Source organism: Coregonus lavaretus (assembly GCF_964263955.1).
Source record: "Coregonus lavaretus genome assembly, chromosome: 16".
Taxonomy (NCBI): Eukaryota; Metazoa; Chordata; class Actinopteri; order Salmoniformes; family Salmonidae; genus Coregonus; species Coregonus lavaretus.
The window spans coordinates 43649534-43668379 of NC_140003.1; the positions used below are offsets into that span (position 1 = coordinate 43649534).

Below are 18846 nucleotides of genomic sequence, written 5' to 3' on the forward strand. Positions count from 1 at the left end.
GGCTCATGGTAATGGCTGGAGCGGAATGGGGTGGAATGGTATCAAACACATGGTTTCCATGTGTTTGATTCCATTCCATTTGCGCCGTTCCAGCCATTATCATGAGCCGTTCTCCCCTCAGCAGCCTCCACTGCCTCGGAAAGTATATATAAAAGGTGAGACGGTTACACTTTGCCATACCATACAATGACAATATTGGGGGATTCTCAAATTCTCTCCATCACTACACCATATTGAGAAAAGTGTCTTACATGCAGTCAGTGATAATATTGATGTTAATTTTTTCAGTGTAGATAAACATGTATCTTTTTAGTTGGAGGCTGTGGGATAGACACTGAGTCCTGTAGACCTTTGTTCATGTCCAGCTGGGTTCTGTTTTCTCACACACTGGCCTGGCCATCCGTTGACTCTTTGATCCGTTTCACTGGAGCTATGTGGAGCTCCCTGGAGCAGGCGTTCTCAGCTGTTTCTACCCGCCGAGCTCTGACGGGGGAAATATACAGTAGAAGCCTCCTCCTGAAAGGGCCGGGGCTGCTTCAACAACTCCACCACAGGAGGTTGGTGGCACCTTAATTAGGGAGGACAGGCTTGTGGTAATGACTGGAACGGAATCAGTGGAATGGTATCAAATACACCAAACACATGGTTTCCAGGTGATTGATTCCATTCCATTTGCTCCGTCCCGGCCATTATTATGAGCCGTTCTCCCCTCAGCAGCCTCCACTGAACTGAACTGCACTGCCAACTGCTGCCCAGCCCTCTGCAACAATGTTCACAGGAATGTGAGTTCTCTCTGTCGCCTGGGCGGTGAAGGAAAGAACATAAACAATCTTGAGAGGTGTCTGTCATCCCAGACTGACCTCAGTCATCCCAGACTAACCTCAGTCATCCCAGCCTATCCTCAGTCATCCCAGACTAACCTCTGTCATCCCAGACTGACCTCTGTCATCCCAGCTTAACCTCAGTCATCCCAGACTAACCTCAGTCATCCCAGACTGACCTCAGTCATCCCAGACTAACCTCAGTCATCCCAGACTAACCTCAGTCATCCCAGCCTAACCTCAGTCATCCCAGCCTATCCCACCCCTGCTCTCTTTTCATTTTCTATCCTTGTTTAAAGAGACAAATCCCCTGACTGGGGATAGTGTATACGTGGTGCAGATACTGTTTAGGTTAAACATTGCATTTCCCCAAGGACCTTTTTAGAGAAGTTTTTATATAGATAAGAGTTTTCAATTAGAGGGCCTACGGGAAATTGAAAGGCAGCAACAACAAAAAAAGGAAGCATGGTTTATAGCCATCCATGCTTCACTGCACAGTACTTCGTACTTTGAAGCAAGGCTATGGATTGACCATTTAATTTAATGCTGAATATATGAATATTAACTCTGGCTCCTCCCCTTTTGCCTCCTTGTCCGTCCCAATCCACCATAGAGTCAACGCCCCAGGCCTTCGGCATACTGCTGTCGCAGGTGATCTCTAATGATCGCGCCCACAAGCAGCGTCAGGAGCCCCAGCGCGAGGAGCACCGTGACCCCAGTGACCTTGTGTCCTCCCTGCTACACCTCCCCTCCCGGAAGGGCACCAAAGACAAGGAGCTGTCCAGCAGCAACTCGTCTCTCAGCTCCACGTCTGAGACGGCCAGCGAGTTGCCCTCGCCCAACATGCCCGAGGCAGCGCCACACACCCGCAGGAGGGTAGGTGGCTGTTCTAACAAGCCTATAGGATGAGTCTGAATATATTCTGTTATATCCACACCAACCTGTTCATATCACTTGATGGGCAGAGGTAGAAATACTGCTGGCCAGGCTCCCACTTCATTTCAATGTATGCCATCCACTTAGGGAAAGTTCGGGAAAGTATTCAGACCCCTTCCCTTTTTTTCCACCTTTTGTTACGTTGCAGCCTTATTTCAAAAAATGTGTTACATAAACATTTTCCTCATCAATCTACACACAATACCCCATAATGACAAAAGCGAAAACAGGTTTTTAGAAATGTTTGCATATTTTGCCGAAGGCACTTCATCAAAGGACTGATTATAGGGTCTGAATACTTATGTAAATGTAATATTTCATTTTTTTATTTTATTTGTAATACATTTCCAAAAGCCTGTTTTTTGCTTTGGTATTGTGGGTAAATTCCTGAGGGGAGGAAAAAACAATTTAATCAATTTTAAAATAAGGCTGTAACGTAACAAAATGTGGAAAAAATGAAAGGGGTCTGAATACCTTCCGAATGCATTGTGTATATAATCCATCATTCCATGCCATGCACTCGATGCTATGCTAGTTGCCATATGCTATCCATCACTTCTCCATATTGCTGTACTGTACTCACTCAACCCTGTGTCTGTGTATCTGGCAGGGAGGAGTGTCTGTGGATTGCATCACTGACCTGGATGACAATCAGTCTCGCCTGCTGGAGGCCCTGCAGCTGTCCCTACCAGCCGAGACGCCCAGCAACAAGCAGAAGCAGAGGGACAAGAAGCTCAGCCTCAACCCCATCTACAGACAGGTTCCCAGGGTAGTGGAGAACTGCTGCCTGCACCTGGAGAAATATGGTACGGATACAGTACTGCCGTCATTCTTCAAAAAAGTCGTACATTTTTTACAGTCTTACGCATATTTGGGTCCGATTCACAGTTGAGATAAGCACCGACAACACAGACTTTCACATAAGTCAGTCACTGAAGTCAATGGAGGATATGATTTTCAGAGGATTTTTTTTTATCGTGACTTGAGTTTATGGACACGTTTTCCCTGTTGGTGTCACAGCAGATTTGCTCTTCTATTTCTCCATGTAATTTAGGTCTACAGACGGTTGGCATCTTCCGTGTAGGAAGCTCAAAGAAGAGAGTACGGCAGGTAAGGTTTCTCTGGAAAATGCCGACGAACACATAGATGAGGTGCTCATCAAACACACTGTGAAATTCCTAGTGTGTTTCTAGTGTTAACCTGTGGAGGGTGGGGTGTTGTGATGTTGTGTCCAGCTGAGAGAGGAGTGTGACCAGGGAGTGGAAGTCCAGGTGGACGAGGCGCACAGTGTCCATGATGTGGCCGCGCTGCTCAAGGAGTTCCTCAGGGACATGCCTGAACCCCTGCTGAGCAGAGAGCTCTACACCGCCTTCATCAACACCATGTGTAAGGAACACACACACACACACACACACACACACACACACACCCTGGCCTGGCCACACACACACACACCCTGGCCTGGCCTGGCCACACACACACACACACACACACACACACCCTGGCCTGGCCACACACACACACCCTGGCCTGGCCTGGCCACACACACACACACCCTGGCCTGGCCTGGCCTGGCCCCACACAAACACACACACACACACACACACACACACACCCTGGCCTGGCCACACACACACACACACCCTGGCCTGGCCACACACACACACCCTGACCTGGCCACACACACCCTGGCCCCACACACCCTGGCCTGGCCACACACACACCCTGGCCTGGCCTGGCCACACACACACACACACACACACACCCTGGCCTGGCCACACACACACACCCTGGCCTGGCCTGGCCACACACACACATTATTAAACCCATACTTTATGCTCACATCTAAACCTCATACCACAATATGACACACAATCTCACCACCACACTTCACATAGCCTTCATCAACCCAATGTGTGAAGGGTTTAGTTACACATAAAGTCGTTTGTTATTAAGAAAACAAGGAAAATTATATATATTTTTATATTTACAGTGAGGGGAAAAAGTATTTTATCCCCTGCTGATTTTGTACATTTGCCCACTGACAAAGAAATTATCAGTCTATAATTTTAATGGTAGGTTTATTTGAACAGTGAGAGACAGAATAACAACAAAAATATCCAGAAAAACACATGTAAACATTTTTATAAATTGATTTGCATTTTAATAAGGGAAATAAGTATTTGACCCCTCTGCAAAACATGACTTGGTGGCAAAACCCTTGTTGGCAATCACAGAGGTCAGACGTTTCTTGTAGTTGGCCACCAGGTTTGCACACATCTCAGGAGTGATTTTGTCCCACTCCTCTTTGCAGATCTACTCCAAGTCATTATGGTTTCGAGGCTGACGTTTGGCAACTCGAACCTTCAGCTCCCTCCACAGATTTTCTATGGGATTAAGGTCTGGAGACTGGCTAGGCCACTCCAGGACCTTAATGTGCTTCTTCTTGAGCCACTCCTTTGTTGCCTTGGCCGTGTGTTTTGGGTCATTATCATGCTGGAATACCCACCCACGACTCATTTTCAATCCCCTGGCTGAGGGAAGGAGGTTCTCACCCAACATTTGACGGTACATGGCCCCGTCCATCGTCCCTTTGATGCGATGAAGTTGTCCTGTCCCCTTAGCAGAAAAACACCCCCAAAGCATAATGTTTCCAACTCCATGTTTGACGGTGGGGATGGTGTTCGTCATAGGCAGCATTCCTCCTCCTCCAAACACGGCGAGTTGAGTTGATGCCAAAGAGCTCCATTTTGGTCTCATCTGACCACAACACTTTCACCCAGTTCTCCTCTGAATCATTCAGATGTTCATTGGCAAACTTCAGACGGGCCTGTATATGTGCTTTCTTGAGCAGGGCGACCTTGCGGGCGCTGCAGGATTTCAGTCCTTCACGGCGTAGTGTGTTACCAATTGTTTTCTTGTTGACTATGGTCCCAGCTGCCTTGAGATCATTGACAAGATCCTCCCGTGTAGTTCTGGGCTGATTCCTCACCGTTCTCATGATCATTGCAATGAGATGAGATCTTGCATGGAGCCCCAGGCCGAGGGAGATTGACAGTTATTTTGTGTTTCTTCCATTTGCGAATAATTGCACCAACTGTTGTCACCTTCTCACCAAGCTGCTTGGTGGTGGTCGTGTAGCCCATTCCAGCCTTGTGTAGGTCTACAATCTTGTCCCTGACATCCTTGGAGAGCTCTTTGGTCTTGGCCATGGTGGAGAGTTTGGAATCTGATTGATTGCTTCTGTGGACAGATGTCTTTTATACAGGTAACAAGCTGAGATTAGGAGCACTCCCTTTACGAGTGTGCTCCTAATCTCAGCTCGTTACCTGTATAAAAGACACCTGGGAGCCAGAAATCTTTCTGATTGAGAGGGGGTCAAATACTTATTTCCCTCATTAAAATGCAAATCAATTCATAACATTTTTGAAATGCGTTTTTCTGGAATGTTTTGTTGTTATTCTGTCTCTCACTGTTCAAATAAACCTACCTTTTAAAATTATAGACTGACCATGTCTTTGTCAGTGGGCAAACGTACAAAATCAGCAGGGGATCTAATACTTTTTTCCCTCACTGTATATACTTCACACAACTGATTCCTATACCGTCTGTAGTGAGTTGAAATGTGTCTGTGAGGATGAGAGTGAGTTGTTTGTCCTCCTCTCCAGTACTGGACCATCCAGACCAGGAGAGCACCATCCAGCTGCTGGTGTATCTGCTGCCACCCTGCAACAGTGACACCCTGCAACGCCTCCTGGAGTTCCTGGCCACGGTGACCACACACGCAGAGGACAGACAGGACAGGGACGGACATGAGGTGAGGAATGGAGGACAGGACAGGAGCACAGGACAGGAGGACAGGACAGGGAAAGACATGAGGTGAAGACAGGAGGAGAGGACAGCCAGGACAGCCAGGACAGAGACGGATATGAAGTGAGGAATGGAGGACAGGACAGGAGGACAGGACAGGTGGGCCGGACAGCCAGGACAGGACAGCAGGACAGGGATGGACATGAGGTGAGGACAGGACAGAAGGACAGGACAGCCAGGACAGGGACGGACATAAGGTGAGGCAGGAGGACAGGATGACAGGACAGGAGGACAGGACAGGCAGAACAGCCAGGACAGGGATGGACATGAGGTGAGGACAGGACGACAGGACAAGACAGCCAGGACGGACATGAGGTGAGGCAGTACAGGAGTACAGGAGGACAGGACAGCCAGGACGGGACATTAGGTCAGGACATTAGGTCAGGACATTAGGTCAGGACAGCCAGGACAGGACAGCCAGGACAGGACAGCCAGGACGGGGATGGACATGAGGTGAGGACAGGGAAGGAGGACAGGGACGGACATGAGGTGAGGAATGGAAAGGACAGGACAGAGATGGACATGAGGTGAGGCAGGAGGACAGGACAGGAGGACTGGACAGCCAGGACAGGGACGGACATGAGATGATGACAGGACAAGAGGACAGGACAGAGATGGACATGAGGTGAGGCAGGAGGACAGGACAGGACAGGATAGCACAGCCAGGACAAGGACGGACATGAGGTGAGGCAGGAGGACAGGACAGGACAGCCAAGACAGGGACTGACATGAGGTGAGGACAGGACAGGAGGACTGGACAGCCAGGACAGGGACGGACATTATGTGAGGACAGGAGGACTGGACAGCCAGGACAGGGACGGACATAAGGTGATGACAGGACAAGAGGACAGGACAGAGATGGACATGAGGTGAGGCAGGAGGACAGGACAGGACAGCCAAGACAGGGACTGACATGAGGTGAGGACAGGACAGGAGGCCAGGACAGCCAGGACAGGGACGGACATGAGGTGAGGCAGGAGGACTGGACAGCCAGGACAGGGACGGACATTATGTGAGGACAGGAGGACTGGACAGCCAGGACAGGGACGGACATGAGGTGAGGACAGGACAACAGGACAGGACAGAGATGGACATGAGGTGAGGCAGGAGGACAGGACAGGACAACAGGACAGGACAACAGAACAGCCAGGACAGGGACGGACATGATGTGAGGACAGGAGGACAGGAGAGGACAGGACAGCCAGGACAGGGACGGACATGAGATGAGGACAGGACAGCCAGGACAGGACAGCCAGGACCGGGATGGACATGAGGTGAGGACAGGACAGGACAGCCAGGACAGGGATAGACATGAGGAATGGACCGGGCAGGAGGACAGGAAGACAGGACATGAGGACAGCCAGGACAGGGACGGACATGAGGTGAGGAATGGACAGGGCAGGACAGGACGACTGGAGGACGGGGCAGAGCAGGACAGGATCGGAGGTCAGTAGTGTAATTAATTCGCTCAAGTCCTTTTCTCATTTTGTCTGGGATCAACTTTCAAGGATGAATGTTGTAGTAGGTCATGAATCATATTCATCTATCGAAATACTGCTATCATTTTACATTACAGCACGGACTACATTGTTATTAATAATAATAATAATAATAAATAATAATATGCCATTTAGCAGACGCTTTTATCCAAAGCGACTTACAGTCATGCGTGCATAAATTGTTTGTGTATGGGTGGTCCCGGGGATTGAACCCACTCCCTGGCGTTACAAGCGCCGTGCTCTACCAGCTGAGCTACTATTAACATGCTAGTAAGTGGAGTACATGTGAAGGATCCCTTTTACATTCTGATGTAACAAATTGACAGACACATCTTTATTCATGTTGACAAGGGCGGCATAAGTGCATATTCATTCCCACACTCCTCTGTTTGAATATGTATACACCTCTCTGTGTAAGACATCAGAAGCCTTCAAGTCAGCCATGTGAATTAATTATATTCCATTGCTACCATAATCATCATTTATAAAAAATAAAAAATAAAACATCTGTATAATGACTGCTTATCCATGTTAATTCTTCATTCAACTTAAAGAAAGACCAGAAAGTCGTCTGAGGTTTGTATTCAGCGTTACCTTGACTAATCCTTCAGGTTAAACCTAACTTTCAGCATAATCCTGAAATGTTTCATGTAACCACAAAAGGTCAGAGGAAAATGTATTGCTAACAATCACGTACTTGGCCTGTGAGGCTGTGGGGCTGCTGGCCAGACAGCCAGAATGAGATCAATTCAGGCTTCATTATCCTGTTATTACTGGGGGTTTCGTGACGATGCATAACAAACTGCTCGTATCCTACCGAGCAGAAGGAGCGCATGTTTGCCTGTACTGGCAGGAGAGCATCTCAGAAAGGTGTGTGTGTGTGTGTGTGTGTGTGTGTGTGTGTGTGTGTGTGTGTGTGTGTGTGTGTCCTCATTGTCAAAACTGCTGTCTTTTAGATTACAGGGAACAAGATGACATCACTCAACTTGGCCACCGTCTTTGGGCCCAACCTTCTACACAAGCAGAAGAGCTCAGACAAGGAGTTTGCCGTCCAGAGTTTTGCCCGCGCCGAGGAGAGCACAGCCATCATTGGCGTGGTACAGTGCATGATCACCACGTATGAGACCCTCTTCATGGTAAGCTCTCGCCTTACGGAAAACACTAGAACATGGCACACACATATAGCGTTTATCACACTAGATAGAGGACAGAGTAAAACATTGGCAGAGCTGACAAACAATTTGAAGAATTGTGTTTAGGGGAATTCTCATGGTTAAAGGGATACTTCTGGATTTTGGCAATGAGGCCTGTTATCTATTTCCCCATGGATTCAATTTTTAAGAAGGAAAGGGGTAGTTTCGCACGTCAGTGCTAACTAGCGTTAGCGCAATGACTCGACGCTTGCTAGCAGATACCATAGACTTCCGGTCATCGCGGTAACGCTACTGTAGTTAGCCATTGCACTAGCTCTAGTTAGGAACTTCCTTCAAACTGCACGCAGAGACAAAACAATGGTAACCATGGCTTCATCTGACTCTGGGGAAGTAGATAAAGGGTCTCATTGCCAAAATCCTGAAGTATTCCTGTAATAGTGGCTCCATCTAATGAAATGTAAACATGAGCTTTATACGTTTTTCGAGAAGGCCTAAGCCTCATAAAACCAAGCTCCACAGAGAAGATAATAAACTCAAGCCATTGTTTTCCACTCCTGTACGGGTCCTTGTTAGGTCCAGGAAAAGAAGGACCATGGATTGGGACAGACTGATTTACAGTGTCTTTACAGTTTCTTTCTGGACCAAGCTCTATTTTTCTTAAAGGGAAAATCCTCAGTTGAAACAATAACAAAGCATACACCCCCGCCTCTGTTTTGGTGAAAAGTTGAGGGATGGGCCTGGAGAAATGTAATCACTCTTAAATTCATAGACAGAGCTATTGACGCATGGACTGACCACTCAAGATATCAAAAGTATAGTTTTAAGCATATTTTGAGGGTATACACCATGTTTGCTTACAGTGCAATCAAAGTATTCAGACCCCTTGACTTTTTCCATATTTTGTTACGTTACAGCCTTATTCTAAAATTGATTAAATTGTTTTTTCCCCCTCAATATACACACAATATCGCATAATGACAAAGCAAAGAAATGTTTCTATACATTTTTGCAAATGTATTAAAAATAAAACACTGAAATTACATTTACATAAGTATTCAGACCCTTTACTCAGTACTTTGTTGAAGCACCTTTGGCAGCGATTACAGCCTCAAGTCTTCTTGGTTATGACGCTTCAAGCTTGGCACAGCTTTATTTGGGGAGATTCTCCCATTCTTCTCTGCAGATCCTCTCAAACTCTGTCAGGTTAGATGGGGAGCATTGCTGCACTGCTATTTTCAGGTCTCTCCAGAGATGATAGATGGGTTCAAGTCTGGGCTCTGGCTGGGCCACTCAATGACATTCAGAGACTTGTCCCGAAGCCACTCCTGCATTGTCTTGGCTGTGTGCTTAGGGTCATTGTCCTGTTGGAAGGTGAACATTCGCCCCAGTCTGAGGTCCTGAGTGCTCTAGAGCAGGTTCTCTCTGTACTCTGCTCTGTTCATATTTCCCTAGAACCTGACTAGTCTCCCAGTCCCTGCCCCTGAAATATATCCCCACAGCATGATGCTGCCAACACCATTATTCACCGTAGGGATGGTGCCAGGTTTCCTCCAGACGTGACTCTTGGCATTCAGGCCAAAGTGTTCAATCTTGGTTTCATCAGACCAGAGAATCTTGTTTCTGATGGTCTGAGAGTCCTTTAGGTGCCTTTTGGAAAACTCCAAGTGGGCTGTCATGTGCCTTTTACTGAGGAGTGGATTCCGTCTGGCCACTCTTCCACAAAGGCCTGATTGGGTGAGTGCTGCAGAGATGGTTGTCCTTCTGGAATGTTCTCCCATCTCCACAGAGGAACTCTGGAGCTCTGTCAGAGGGACCATCTCAGTCTTGGTCAACTCCCTGACCAAGGCCCTTCTCCCCCGATTGCTCAGTTTGGCCGGGCGGCCAGCTCTGGATAGAGTCTTGGTGGTTCCAAACTTCTTCCATTTAGGAATGTTGGAGGCCACTGTGTTCTTAGTGATGGACCTTCAATGCTGCAGAAATTGTTTTGGTAACCTTCCCCAGATTTGTGCCTCGACAAAATCCTGCCTCTGAGCTTTACGGACAATTCCTTTGACCTCATGGCTTGGTTTTTGCTCTGACATGCACTGTCAACTGTGGGACCTTTATATAGACAGGTGTGTGCCTTTCCAAATCATGTCCAATCAATTGAATTTACCACAGGTGGACTCCAATCAAGTTGTAGAAACATCTCAAGGATGACCAATGGAAACAGGATGCAGCTGAGCTCAATTTCGAGTCTCATTGCAAAGTGTCTGAATACATATGTAAATAAAAATAAATAAATTAGCAACATTTTCTAAACCTGTTTTCGCTTTGTCATTATGGGGTTTTGTGTGTAGATTGATGAGGAAAAAAATCTAATTTAATGCATTTTAAAATAAGGCTTTAACGTAACTACATGAGGAAAAAGGGAAGGGGTCTGAATAATTTCAGAATGCACTGTATATCACAAATAAAATGCAGGACTATCCCGCACAATCTGGGACATGTGGTCACCCTAGATGGATTGCCTCAGACTATGCCATGATGACTCACCCCATGTGAAATTGAGTTAGATGTGATAAGATTTAATTTGACAGACTGCTAAGATTTGTATACTGATAACAAATATAAATGCAACATGTAAAGTGTTGGTCCCATGTTTCATGAGCTGAAATAAAAGATCCCAGAAATTGTATTTCTCTCCAATTTTGTGCACAAATTTGTTTACATCTCTGTTAGTGAGCTTTTCTCCTTTGCCAAGATAATCCATCCACCTGACAGGTGTGGCATATCAAGAAGTTGATTAAACAGCATGATCATTACACAGGTGCACCTTGTGCTGGGGACAATAAAAGGCCACTCTAAAATGTGCAGTTTTGTCATACAACACAATGCCACAGATGTCTCATGTTTTGAGGAAGCGTGCAATTGGCATGCTGACTGCAGGAATGTCCACCAGAGCTGTTGCTAGAGAATTGAGTGTTCATTTCTCTACCATAAGCTGCGCCAACGTTGTTTTAGAGAATTTGGCAGCACATCCAACTGGCCTCACAACCACAGATGATGTGTATGGCGTCGTGTGGGTGAGCGGTTTGCTGATGTCAATATTGTGAACAGAGTGCCCCAGATGGGTGGCGGTAGGGTTATGGTATGGGCAGGCATAAACTACAGACAGCAAACACAATTGCATTTTATCGATAGCAATTTGAATGCACAGAGATTCCATAACGAGATACTGAGACCCATTGTGGTGCCATTCATCCTCTGCCATCACCTCATGTTTCAGCATGATAATGCACGGCACATATCAAGGATCTGTACACAACTCCTGGAAACTGAGAATGTCCCAGTTCTGCATACTCACCATACATGTCACCCATTGAGCATGTTTGGGATGCTCTGGATCGACAGCATGTTCCTGTTCCTGCCAATATCCAGCAACTTCTCACAGCCATTGAAGAGAAATCGGACAACATTCCACAGGCCACAATCAACAGCCTGATCAACTCTATGCGAAGGAGATGTGGTGCGCTGCATGAGGCACATGGTGGTCACACTAGAAACTGACTGGTTTTGTGATCCATGCCCCTACATTTTACATTTTAGTTATTTAGCAGACGCTCTTGTCCAGAGCGACTTACAGTTAGTGAGTGCATACATTTTCATACTGGCCCCCCGTGGGAAACAAACCCACAACCCTGGCGTTGCAAGTGCCATGCTCTACCAACTGAGCTACAGGAGACTATACAATTTCTTTAAGGTATCTGTGATCAACAGATGCATATTTGTATTCCAAGTCATGTGAAATCCATAGATTAGGGCCTAATGAATGTGTTTCAATTGACTGATTTCCTTATGAACTGTAACTCAGTAAAATCTTGGAAATTGTTGCGTTTATATTTTTGTTCAGTATATTTTTGTTTCTGATGGGGTACGACCGTTGAACTTAGCTCATGAGGCATTTATAAGTTATATTCTTCAAGAATCAATGTCATTAATTTGATAAGTCCAAAAATAGATGGAATAGGTATAGTATAATCTAGCTCTATTTTTCTTAACCTTAGTCTGTGGGATCTTTCAACACTAAACAATTGTTGCCTGTCTCACAACGACCCTTACCCATTCCATTGCATTGCTTAATCTAAGATATATATATATATATATATATATACACAGTGCTATGAAAAAGTATTTGCCCCCTTTCTAATTTTCTCTACTTTTGCATATTTGTGATACTGAATGTTATCAGATCTTCAACCAAAATCTAATATTAGATAAAGGGAACATAAGTGAACAAATAACACAACAATTACATACAGTGGGGAGAACAAGTATTTTATACACTGCCGATTTTGCAGGTTTTCCTACTTACAAAGCATGTAGAGATCTGTAATTTGTATTTAGCTCCCTCCAAAGATTTTCTATTGGGTTCAGGTCTGGAGACTGGCTAGGCCACTACAGGACCTTGAGATGCTTCTTACGGAGCCACTCCTTAGTTGCACTGGCTGTGTGTTTCGGGTCGTTGTCATGCTGGAAGACCCAGCCACGACCCATCTTCAATGCTCTTACTGAGGGAAGGAGGTTGTTGGCCAAGGTCTCGCGATACATGGCCCCATCCATCCACCCCTCAATACGGTGCAGTCGTCCTGTCCCCTTTGCAGAAAAGCATCCCCAAAGAATGATGTTTCCACCTCCATGCTTCACGGTTGGGATGGTGTTCTTGGGGTTGTACTCATCCTTCTTCTTCCTCCAAACACGGCGAGTGGAGTTTAGACCAAAAAGCTCTATTTTTGTCTCATCAGACCACATGACCTTCTCCCATTCCTCCTCTGTATCATCCAGATGGTCATTGGCAAACTTCAGACGGGCCTGGACTTGCGCTGGCTTGAGCAGAGGGACCTTGCGTGCGCTGCAGGATTTTAATCCATGACGGCGTAGTGTATTACTAATGGTTTTCTTTGAGACTGTGTTCCCAGCTCTCTTCAGGTCATTGAACAGGTCCTGCCATGTAGTTCTGGGCTGATCCCTCACCCTCCTCATGATCATTGATGCCCAACGAGGTGAGATCTTGCATGGAGCCCCAGACCGAGGGTGATTGACCGTCATCTTGAACTTCTTCCATTTTCAAATAATTGCGCCAACAGTTGTTGCCTTCTCACCAAGCTGCTTGCCTATTGTCCTGTAGCCCATCCCAGCCTTGTGCAGGTCTACCATTTTATCCCTGATGTCCTTACACAGCTCTCTGGTCTTGGCCATTGTGGAGAGGTTGGAGTCTGTTTGATTGAGTGTGTGGACAGGTGTCTTTTATACAGGTAACGAGTTCAAACCGGTGCAGTTAATACAGGTAATGAGTGGAGAACAGGAGGGCTTCTTAAAGAAAAACTAATAGGTCTGTGAGAGCCGGAATTCTTACTGGTTGGTAGGTGATCAAATACTTATGTCATGCAATAAAATGCAAATTAATTACTTAAAAATCATACAATATGATTTTCTGGATTTTTGTTTTAGATTCCATCTCTCACAGTTGAAGTGTACCTATGATAAAAATGACAGCCCTCTACATGCTTTGTAAGTAGGAAAACCTGCAAAATCGGCAGTAAATCAAATACTTGTTCTCCCCACTGTATTTATTTCATGAACAAAGTTCTCACGTCGCTGTGAAGGAATTTTTGCCCACACCTTCCATGCAGAACTGCTTTAACTCAGTGAAGTGTGGGTTTTCAAGCATGAACTGCTCGTTTCAAGTCCTGCCACAACATCTAAATTGGGATTAGGTCTGGACTTTGACTAGGCCATTCCAAAACTTCCAATTTGTTGCTTTCTAGCAATTTTCATGTAGACTTGATTGTGTGTTTTGGATCATTGTCTTGCTGCATGACCCAGCTGAGCTTCAGCTTCAGCTCACAGATGGAGGGCGAGATGGGTTCCATTATGCCTGGCGAAAACCAAACACTGAATTCCACAGTAAGAACATCATACTAAAGGTCAAGCATGGTGGTGGTGGTGTGATGGTTTGGGGATGCTTTGCTGCCTCAGAACCTGGACAACTTGCCTTAATAGAAGGAACCATGAATTCTGCTCTGTATCAGAGAATTCTACAGGAGAATGTCAGACCATCCGTCTGTGAGCTGAAGCTGAAGCGCAGCTGGGTCATGCAGTAAGACAATGATCCAAAACACACAATCAAGTCTACATGAAAATTGCTAAAAAGCAACAAATTGGAAGTTTTGGAATGGCCTGGTCAAAGTCCAGACCTAATCCCAATTGAGATGTTGTGGCAGGACTTGAAACGAGCAGTTCATGCTTGAAAACCCACACGTCACTGAGTTAAAGCAGTTCTGCATGGAAGAGTGGGCCAAAATTCCTCCACAGCGATGTGAGAGACTGATCAACAACTACAGGAAGCATTTGGTTGGAGTCATTGCAGCTAAAGGTGGCACAACCAGTTATTGAGTGTAAGGGGGCAATTACTTTTTCACACAGGGGAATTGGGTGTTGCATAACTTTGTTTATGAAATAAATATGTAATTGTTGTGTTATTTGTTCACTTATGAAAAAAATCTAATATTAGGTTTTGGTTGAAGATCTGATAACATTCAGTATCACAAATGCAAAAGTAGAGAAAATTAGAAAGGGGGCAAATACTTTTTCATAGCACTGTATATATAGATATGAGCATGTGTTAACCAATGGCGCAGTAGCTTTAAACTGTACATGAACCGCTGCAATATTATCATTCTCTTGACACATCGTCTGTAGGAGACATTCTTGCTTCAGCTCTTGTAATTTAGTGTTTCAGAGTACATATTTACATTATCGTGTCAATATCTGTCTCAACAGTTGGCCTACATCTGAACAGCTGATTTTTATAGTGAAGGAGTTAGATATCCAGTTTAAGACAACAGAGAATGAGATCGATGTACCAGCTGTCAGTTCAACTGAGACGTCTAGTTAAGGATTGTATGTTTCTGGCCCTCCCAGGTGCCGCCTGACCTGCAGAATGAGGTTCTAATGAGTCTACTAGAGACGGATCCCGACGTGGTGGATTACCTCCTGAGGAGGAAGGCTTCTCAGCCCTCGTGAGTGTGTGGCCTTTTTTGTGTGCTTAGATATGGACGATTGGACTTTTTTTTTTTTTTTTTAATGTTTAGTCATTTAGCAGACGCTCTTATCCAGAGCGACTTACAGGAGCAATTAGGGTTAAGTGCCTTGCTTAAGGGCACATCGACAGATTTTTCACCTAGTCGGCTCGGGGATTAGAACCAGCGACCTTTCGGTTACTGGCACAATGCTCTTACCCACTAAGCTACCTGCCGCCCCAACATGCTGTTGTGCCTCTGCCAAATGGGCAGCAGGTAGCCTGGTGGTTAAGAGCGTAACTGAAGTGTCGCTGGTTTGAATCCCTGAGCTGACTAGGTGAAAAACAATCCGCCGATATGCCCTTCAGAAAGGCACTTAACCCCACTTGCTCTGGATAAGATAACATCTGCTACGTGACAAAAAAAATGTAAAAAGCTCAGTGACAATCCAGTACAGTGATGAATGGGTCTCTGAGAAGGTACACGACCACCACCTGGTGGTATTGCTGTGTGGATTCACTTCTTACCCAAACATCATTGTGATGACATAGTTTCAGTTTTCTTACCCAAACATCATTGTGATGACATAGTTTCAGTTTTCTTACCTAAACATCATTGTGATGACATAGCGTTTCAGTTTTCTTACCTAAACATGAGATACTACTGCACTGTTGGAGCTAGGAACACAAGCATTTAGCTACACCCGCAATAAACATCTGTTAAATATGTGTATACGACCAATACTGTAGTTTCATTGTGATAACATATAATTTCAGTTTTCTCCCTTCTCTGTACATCATGGAAGACTTTGTAACTAGGGCAATTCGTTTTTTCCTGGTCAGGTAATACCTGCTATGGTACATCTACTGGTCATCATATGTCCCATTTTTACATACTTCATAAAGTCTCTCTCTTCTCCTCTCCCCCTATAGTGGCCCGCTGAGGACTGAGGATCCCTTTTCTCTGAGGGAGAGGAGCTGCTCCATTGACTCCAACAAGGCTTCCAGTGGGGAGTTGTCCCCCTATGACAACAACTCTCCAGTGCTGTCGGAACGCCTGCTCTCCAAGGCCCAGGAGGACAGCAACCCCCTCTCTGATAGGCTGTTCAGGTTCCCGGAGCGGTTCACACTGGTTGGCCACGTCAAAGGTCATCCCAGCATCACCTGTCACTCACCGTCCACAGGCAGAGGTGAGCTGCCCAATATGGTGGAGTCGTTGGCCATTTCATTTCTGAAAATAGCACTAATATGCTGTATTGTATATGGCTACTTAGGCTGAGAAACATGTCTTCTTTTTCCATTAGACATACCTGATGAACATGTCTGGGGTGCCTGGCATGCCTCTCTAAGGAAAGGGTTTATGGATCATCACATCACTGGTACATTGATTGTCTTTAAACATAATTATTTGCTCTTTTAAACTTTGCAAGCTAGAATAAACATCATAGACTAAATGGAGATAGACATTGATTATGTGTATAAATGGTTTCCCCCAGGTTCCCATGGCGACGTTTCGGAACGCGGCTCCTGCGGCTCATCAGAAGGACTCGACCATCACCAAGGTAACAGCAAACTGCCTGTCAGACGAACTTACACCTCATTGGGTGTGCCTGAGTGCAGACCACACCCCCCGGTGACTCGCTGCAGCAGTAGCCCTCTGACGGAGAGAGGGCTAAGACAGCAGGGTACAGACTCATTATTACATCACCGACCACAGGGCCAACCAGGGGCCGGCAGCTCAGAGGACCTTGCACTAAGGGGCAGAGTGGGACAGCCTGCCAGCCCCTCCCTCAGAGGCAGGCCTGGCGGCAGCGGGGATGGAAGACCTCCCCCTCCCTACCCTGGACCTCTCAGAGGAACACACAGAGAATGTTCTCACTCCACACCTTCCCTCTCCCTCTCCACGCACCAGCCTGAGTGTGTGACCCCCCAGAGCCCCCGACGGCCTCCCCAGGGCAGCTGCAGCCCCAGGCCCCAGACTGTGGCCCCTAAGAGCCCCTCTGGTCCTCTGGAAGGAGAGGTGGCAGACAGCCCCGAGTGGCAGAGAGAGAGGTGGCAGATATGGCAGCTCCTATCAACAGACAACACAGACACACTGCCAGAGACACTGGTGTGATGCGCTGGAGTACACCCACTCACTTTAACTACTGTGTTACCAAGAGGAGAGGAGCGATGGAGGTTCCTGTATGGTTGTGTTAAACTGCTACTTACTGAGATGTGCCAATTGTCTGTGAGTAACGGTATGTTTGTTAATATTGTTGTTTCACTGTCCTTGTGTTACTTATAGTTTTGTTTTATATTTCAGAAGTTTGACTCCAACATTTTGTCAATAAGACATACCTCAACAGAGACACAAATTAACATCACGGAGATGTGACTATCTGAATATTTTTGGGGGCCATAGTAACAAAATACTTTCTTTTTATGCCATGTCATTTTATGTTTTAATATTTACTCAGAATAATGGTGTACGAATGAATATGAATCTATCGGTGCTGTGGCCTACATACAATGTTTATTTTTCTATTGTAATATCATCCTATGAGACATAATGCCGATATTATAACCAAAATCAAATACAATTATCTTATTGAAACATTACATCATTGTGTTTGTTGCTGCGAGTGTCTTTGTGCTGTTTCTATCTTGGTGGAGCTGTTGCCAAACAAATGAAAATCGATTGTGTTACCTGATATTACACTTAATTTTCTTGTTTTGGTCACTAGCTTTTACAACTAATGTTCATGGCCTGTAACTGATTGTAACAGTCATCCATTCACTCATCCAAACACAACTGTAACTGCCATCCACCTGTTTTTATTATGATGGGGAAAAATGAAACTTGAAGATACAGAACATTATGAACGTAATTCCCCAATATTCAAGATAGAACCAAAGTATCTTAGTATGTGCTTGAATGTCACAGTTATGAAATGTACCAAGGTTTTATTCTGCTCCCATATTTTTGTTTGTACATTGTAAGGGGAAATGAAGGTACTGTACTAAGTGAAAGTCATATGACCTATATCTAAGATTTTCGTTGTTGTTTGAATATTTGCTGGCAAATATTCCCACTGGGCACACACTGGTTGAATCAAAGTTGTTTCCACGTCATTTCAATTAAATTACGTTGAACCAACGTGGAATAGACATTGAATTGACGTCTGTGCCCAGTGGGTTGTTCGTTTGTCCTGGGCAAACATTAGGCCTTATGATCTGTTCAGTAAAATGTGCAGTTAATGTCTCTGATATGAGGTTGCTAGTCATGCTACTAAGAATTTTTCATTTTTCACATTGATTTAACATTCCAGTGCCAATGCTAATAGTAATGCTTTTGTACCTTGTGCAACATCAGTATTGACATGTTTTCATTGTAATCAAGCTGCTTTCATTCTGTATATTTCCAGCTTGAACCCTTCAGCCTGATTTTGTATTACTGCATGTGCATGTTCCTTTTAAATGGGAAATTAGTATTTTTATCATCTTATCATCATCTGTAAAACTAC

General features: G+C 45.4%; 1 protein-coding gene across 1 annotated transcript in view; it reads left to right on the forward strand.

Annotated features, from left to right (window-relative positions):
- Nucleotides 1–17456, forward strand: part of LOC311143707 (rho GTPase-activating protein 6-like) — a gene marked incomplete at both ends in the record, with an annotated part of 74446 nt that extends 56990 nt beyond the window's left edge. The window contains 10 exons of the mRNA XM_084179575.1: nt 1435–1697; nt 2368–2563; nt 2812–2867; nt 2993–3143; nt 5426–5574; nt 8083–8262; nt 15244–15341; nt 16274–16530; nt 16645–16719; nt 16837–17456. Of these exons, the coding sequence (XP_084035701.1) occupies nt 1435–1697; nt 2368–2563; nt 2812–2867; nt 2993–3143; nt 5426–5574; nt 8083–8262; nt 15244–15341; nt 16274–16530; nt 16645–16719; nt 16837–17456 (2045 nt within the window). The remainder of the gene's footprint in view (nt 1–1434; nt 1698–2367; nt 2564–2811; nt 2868–2992; nt 3144–5425; nt 5575–8082; nt 8263–15243; nt 15342–16273; nt 16531–16644; nt 16720–16836) is intronic.
- Nucleotides 17457–18846: the final 1390 nt, after the last annotated feature.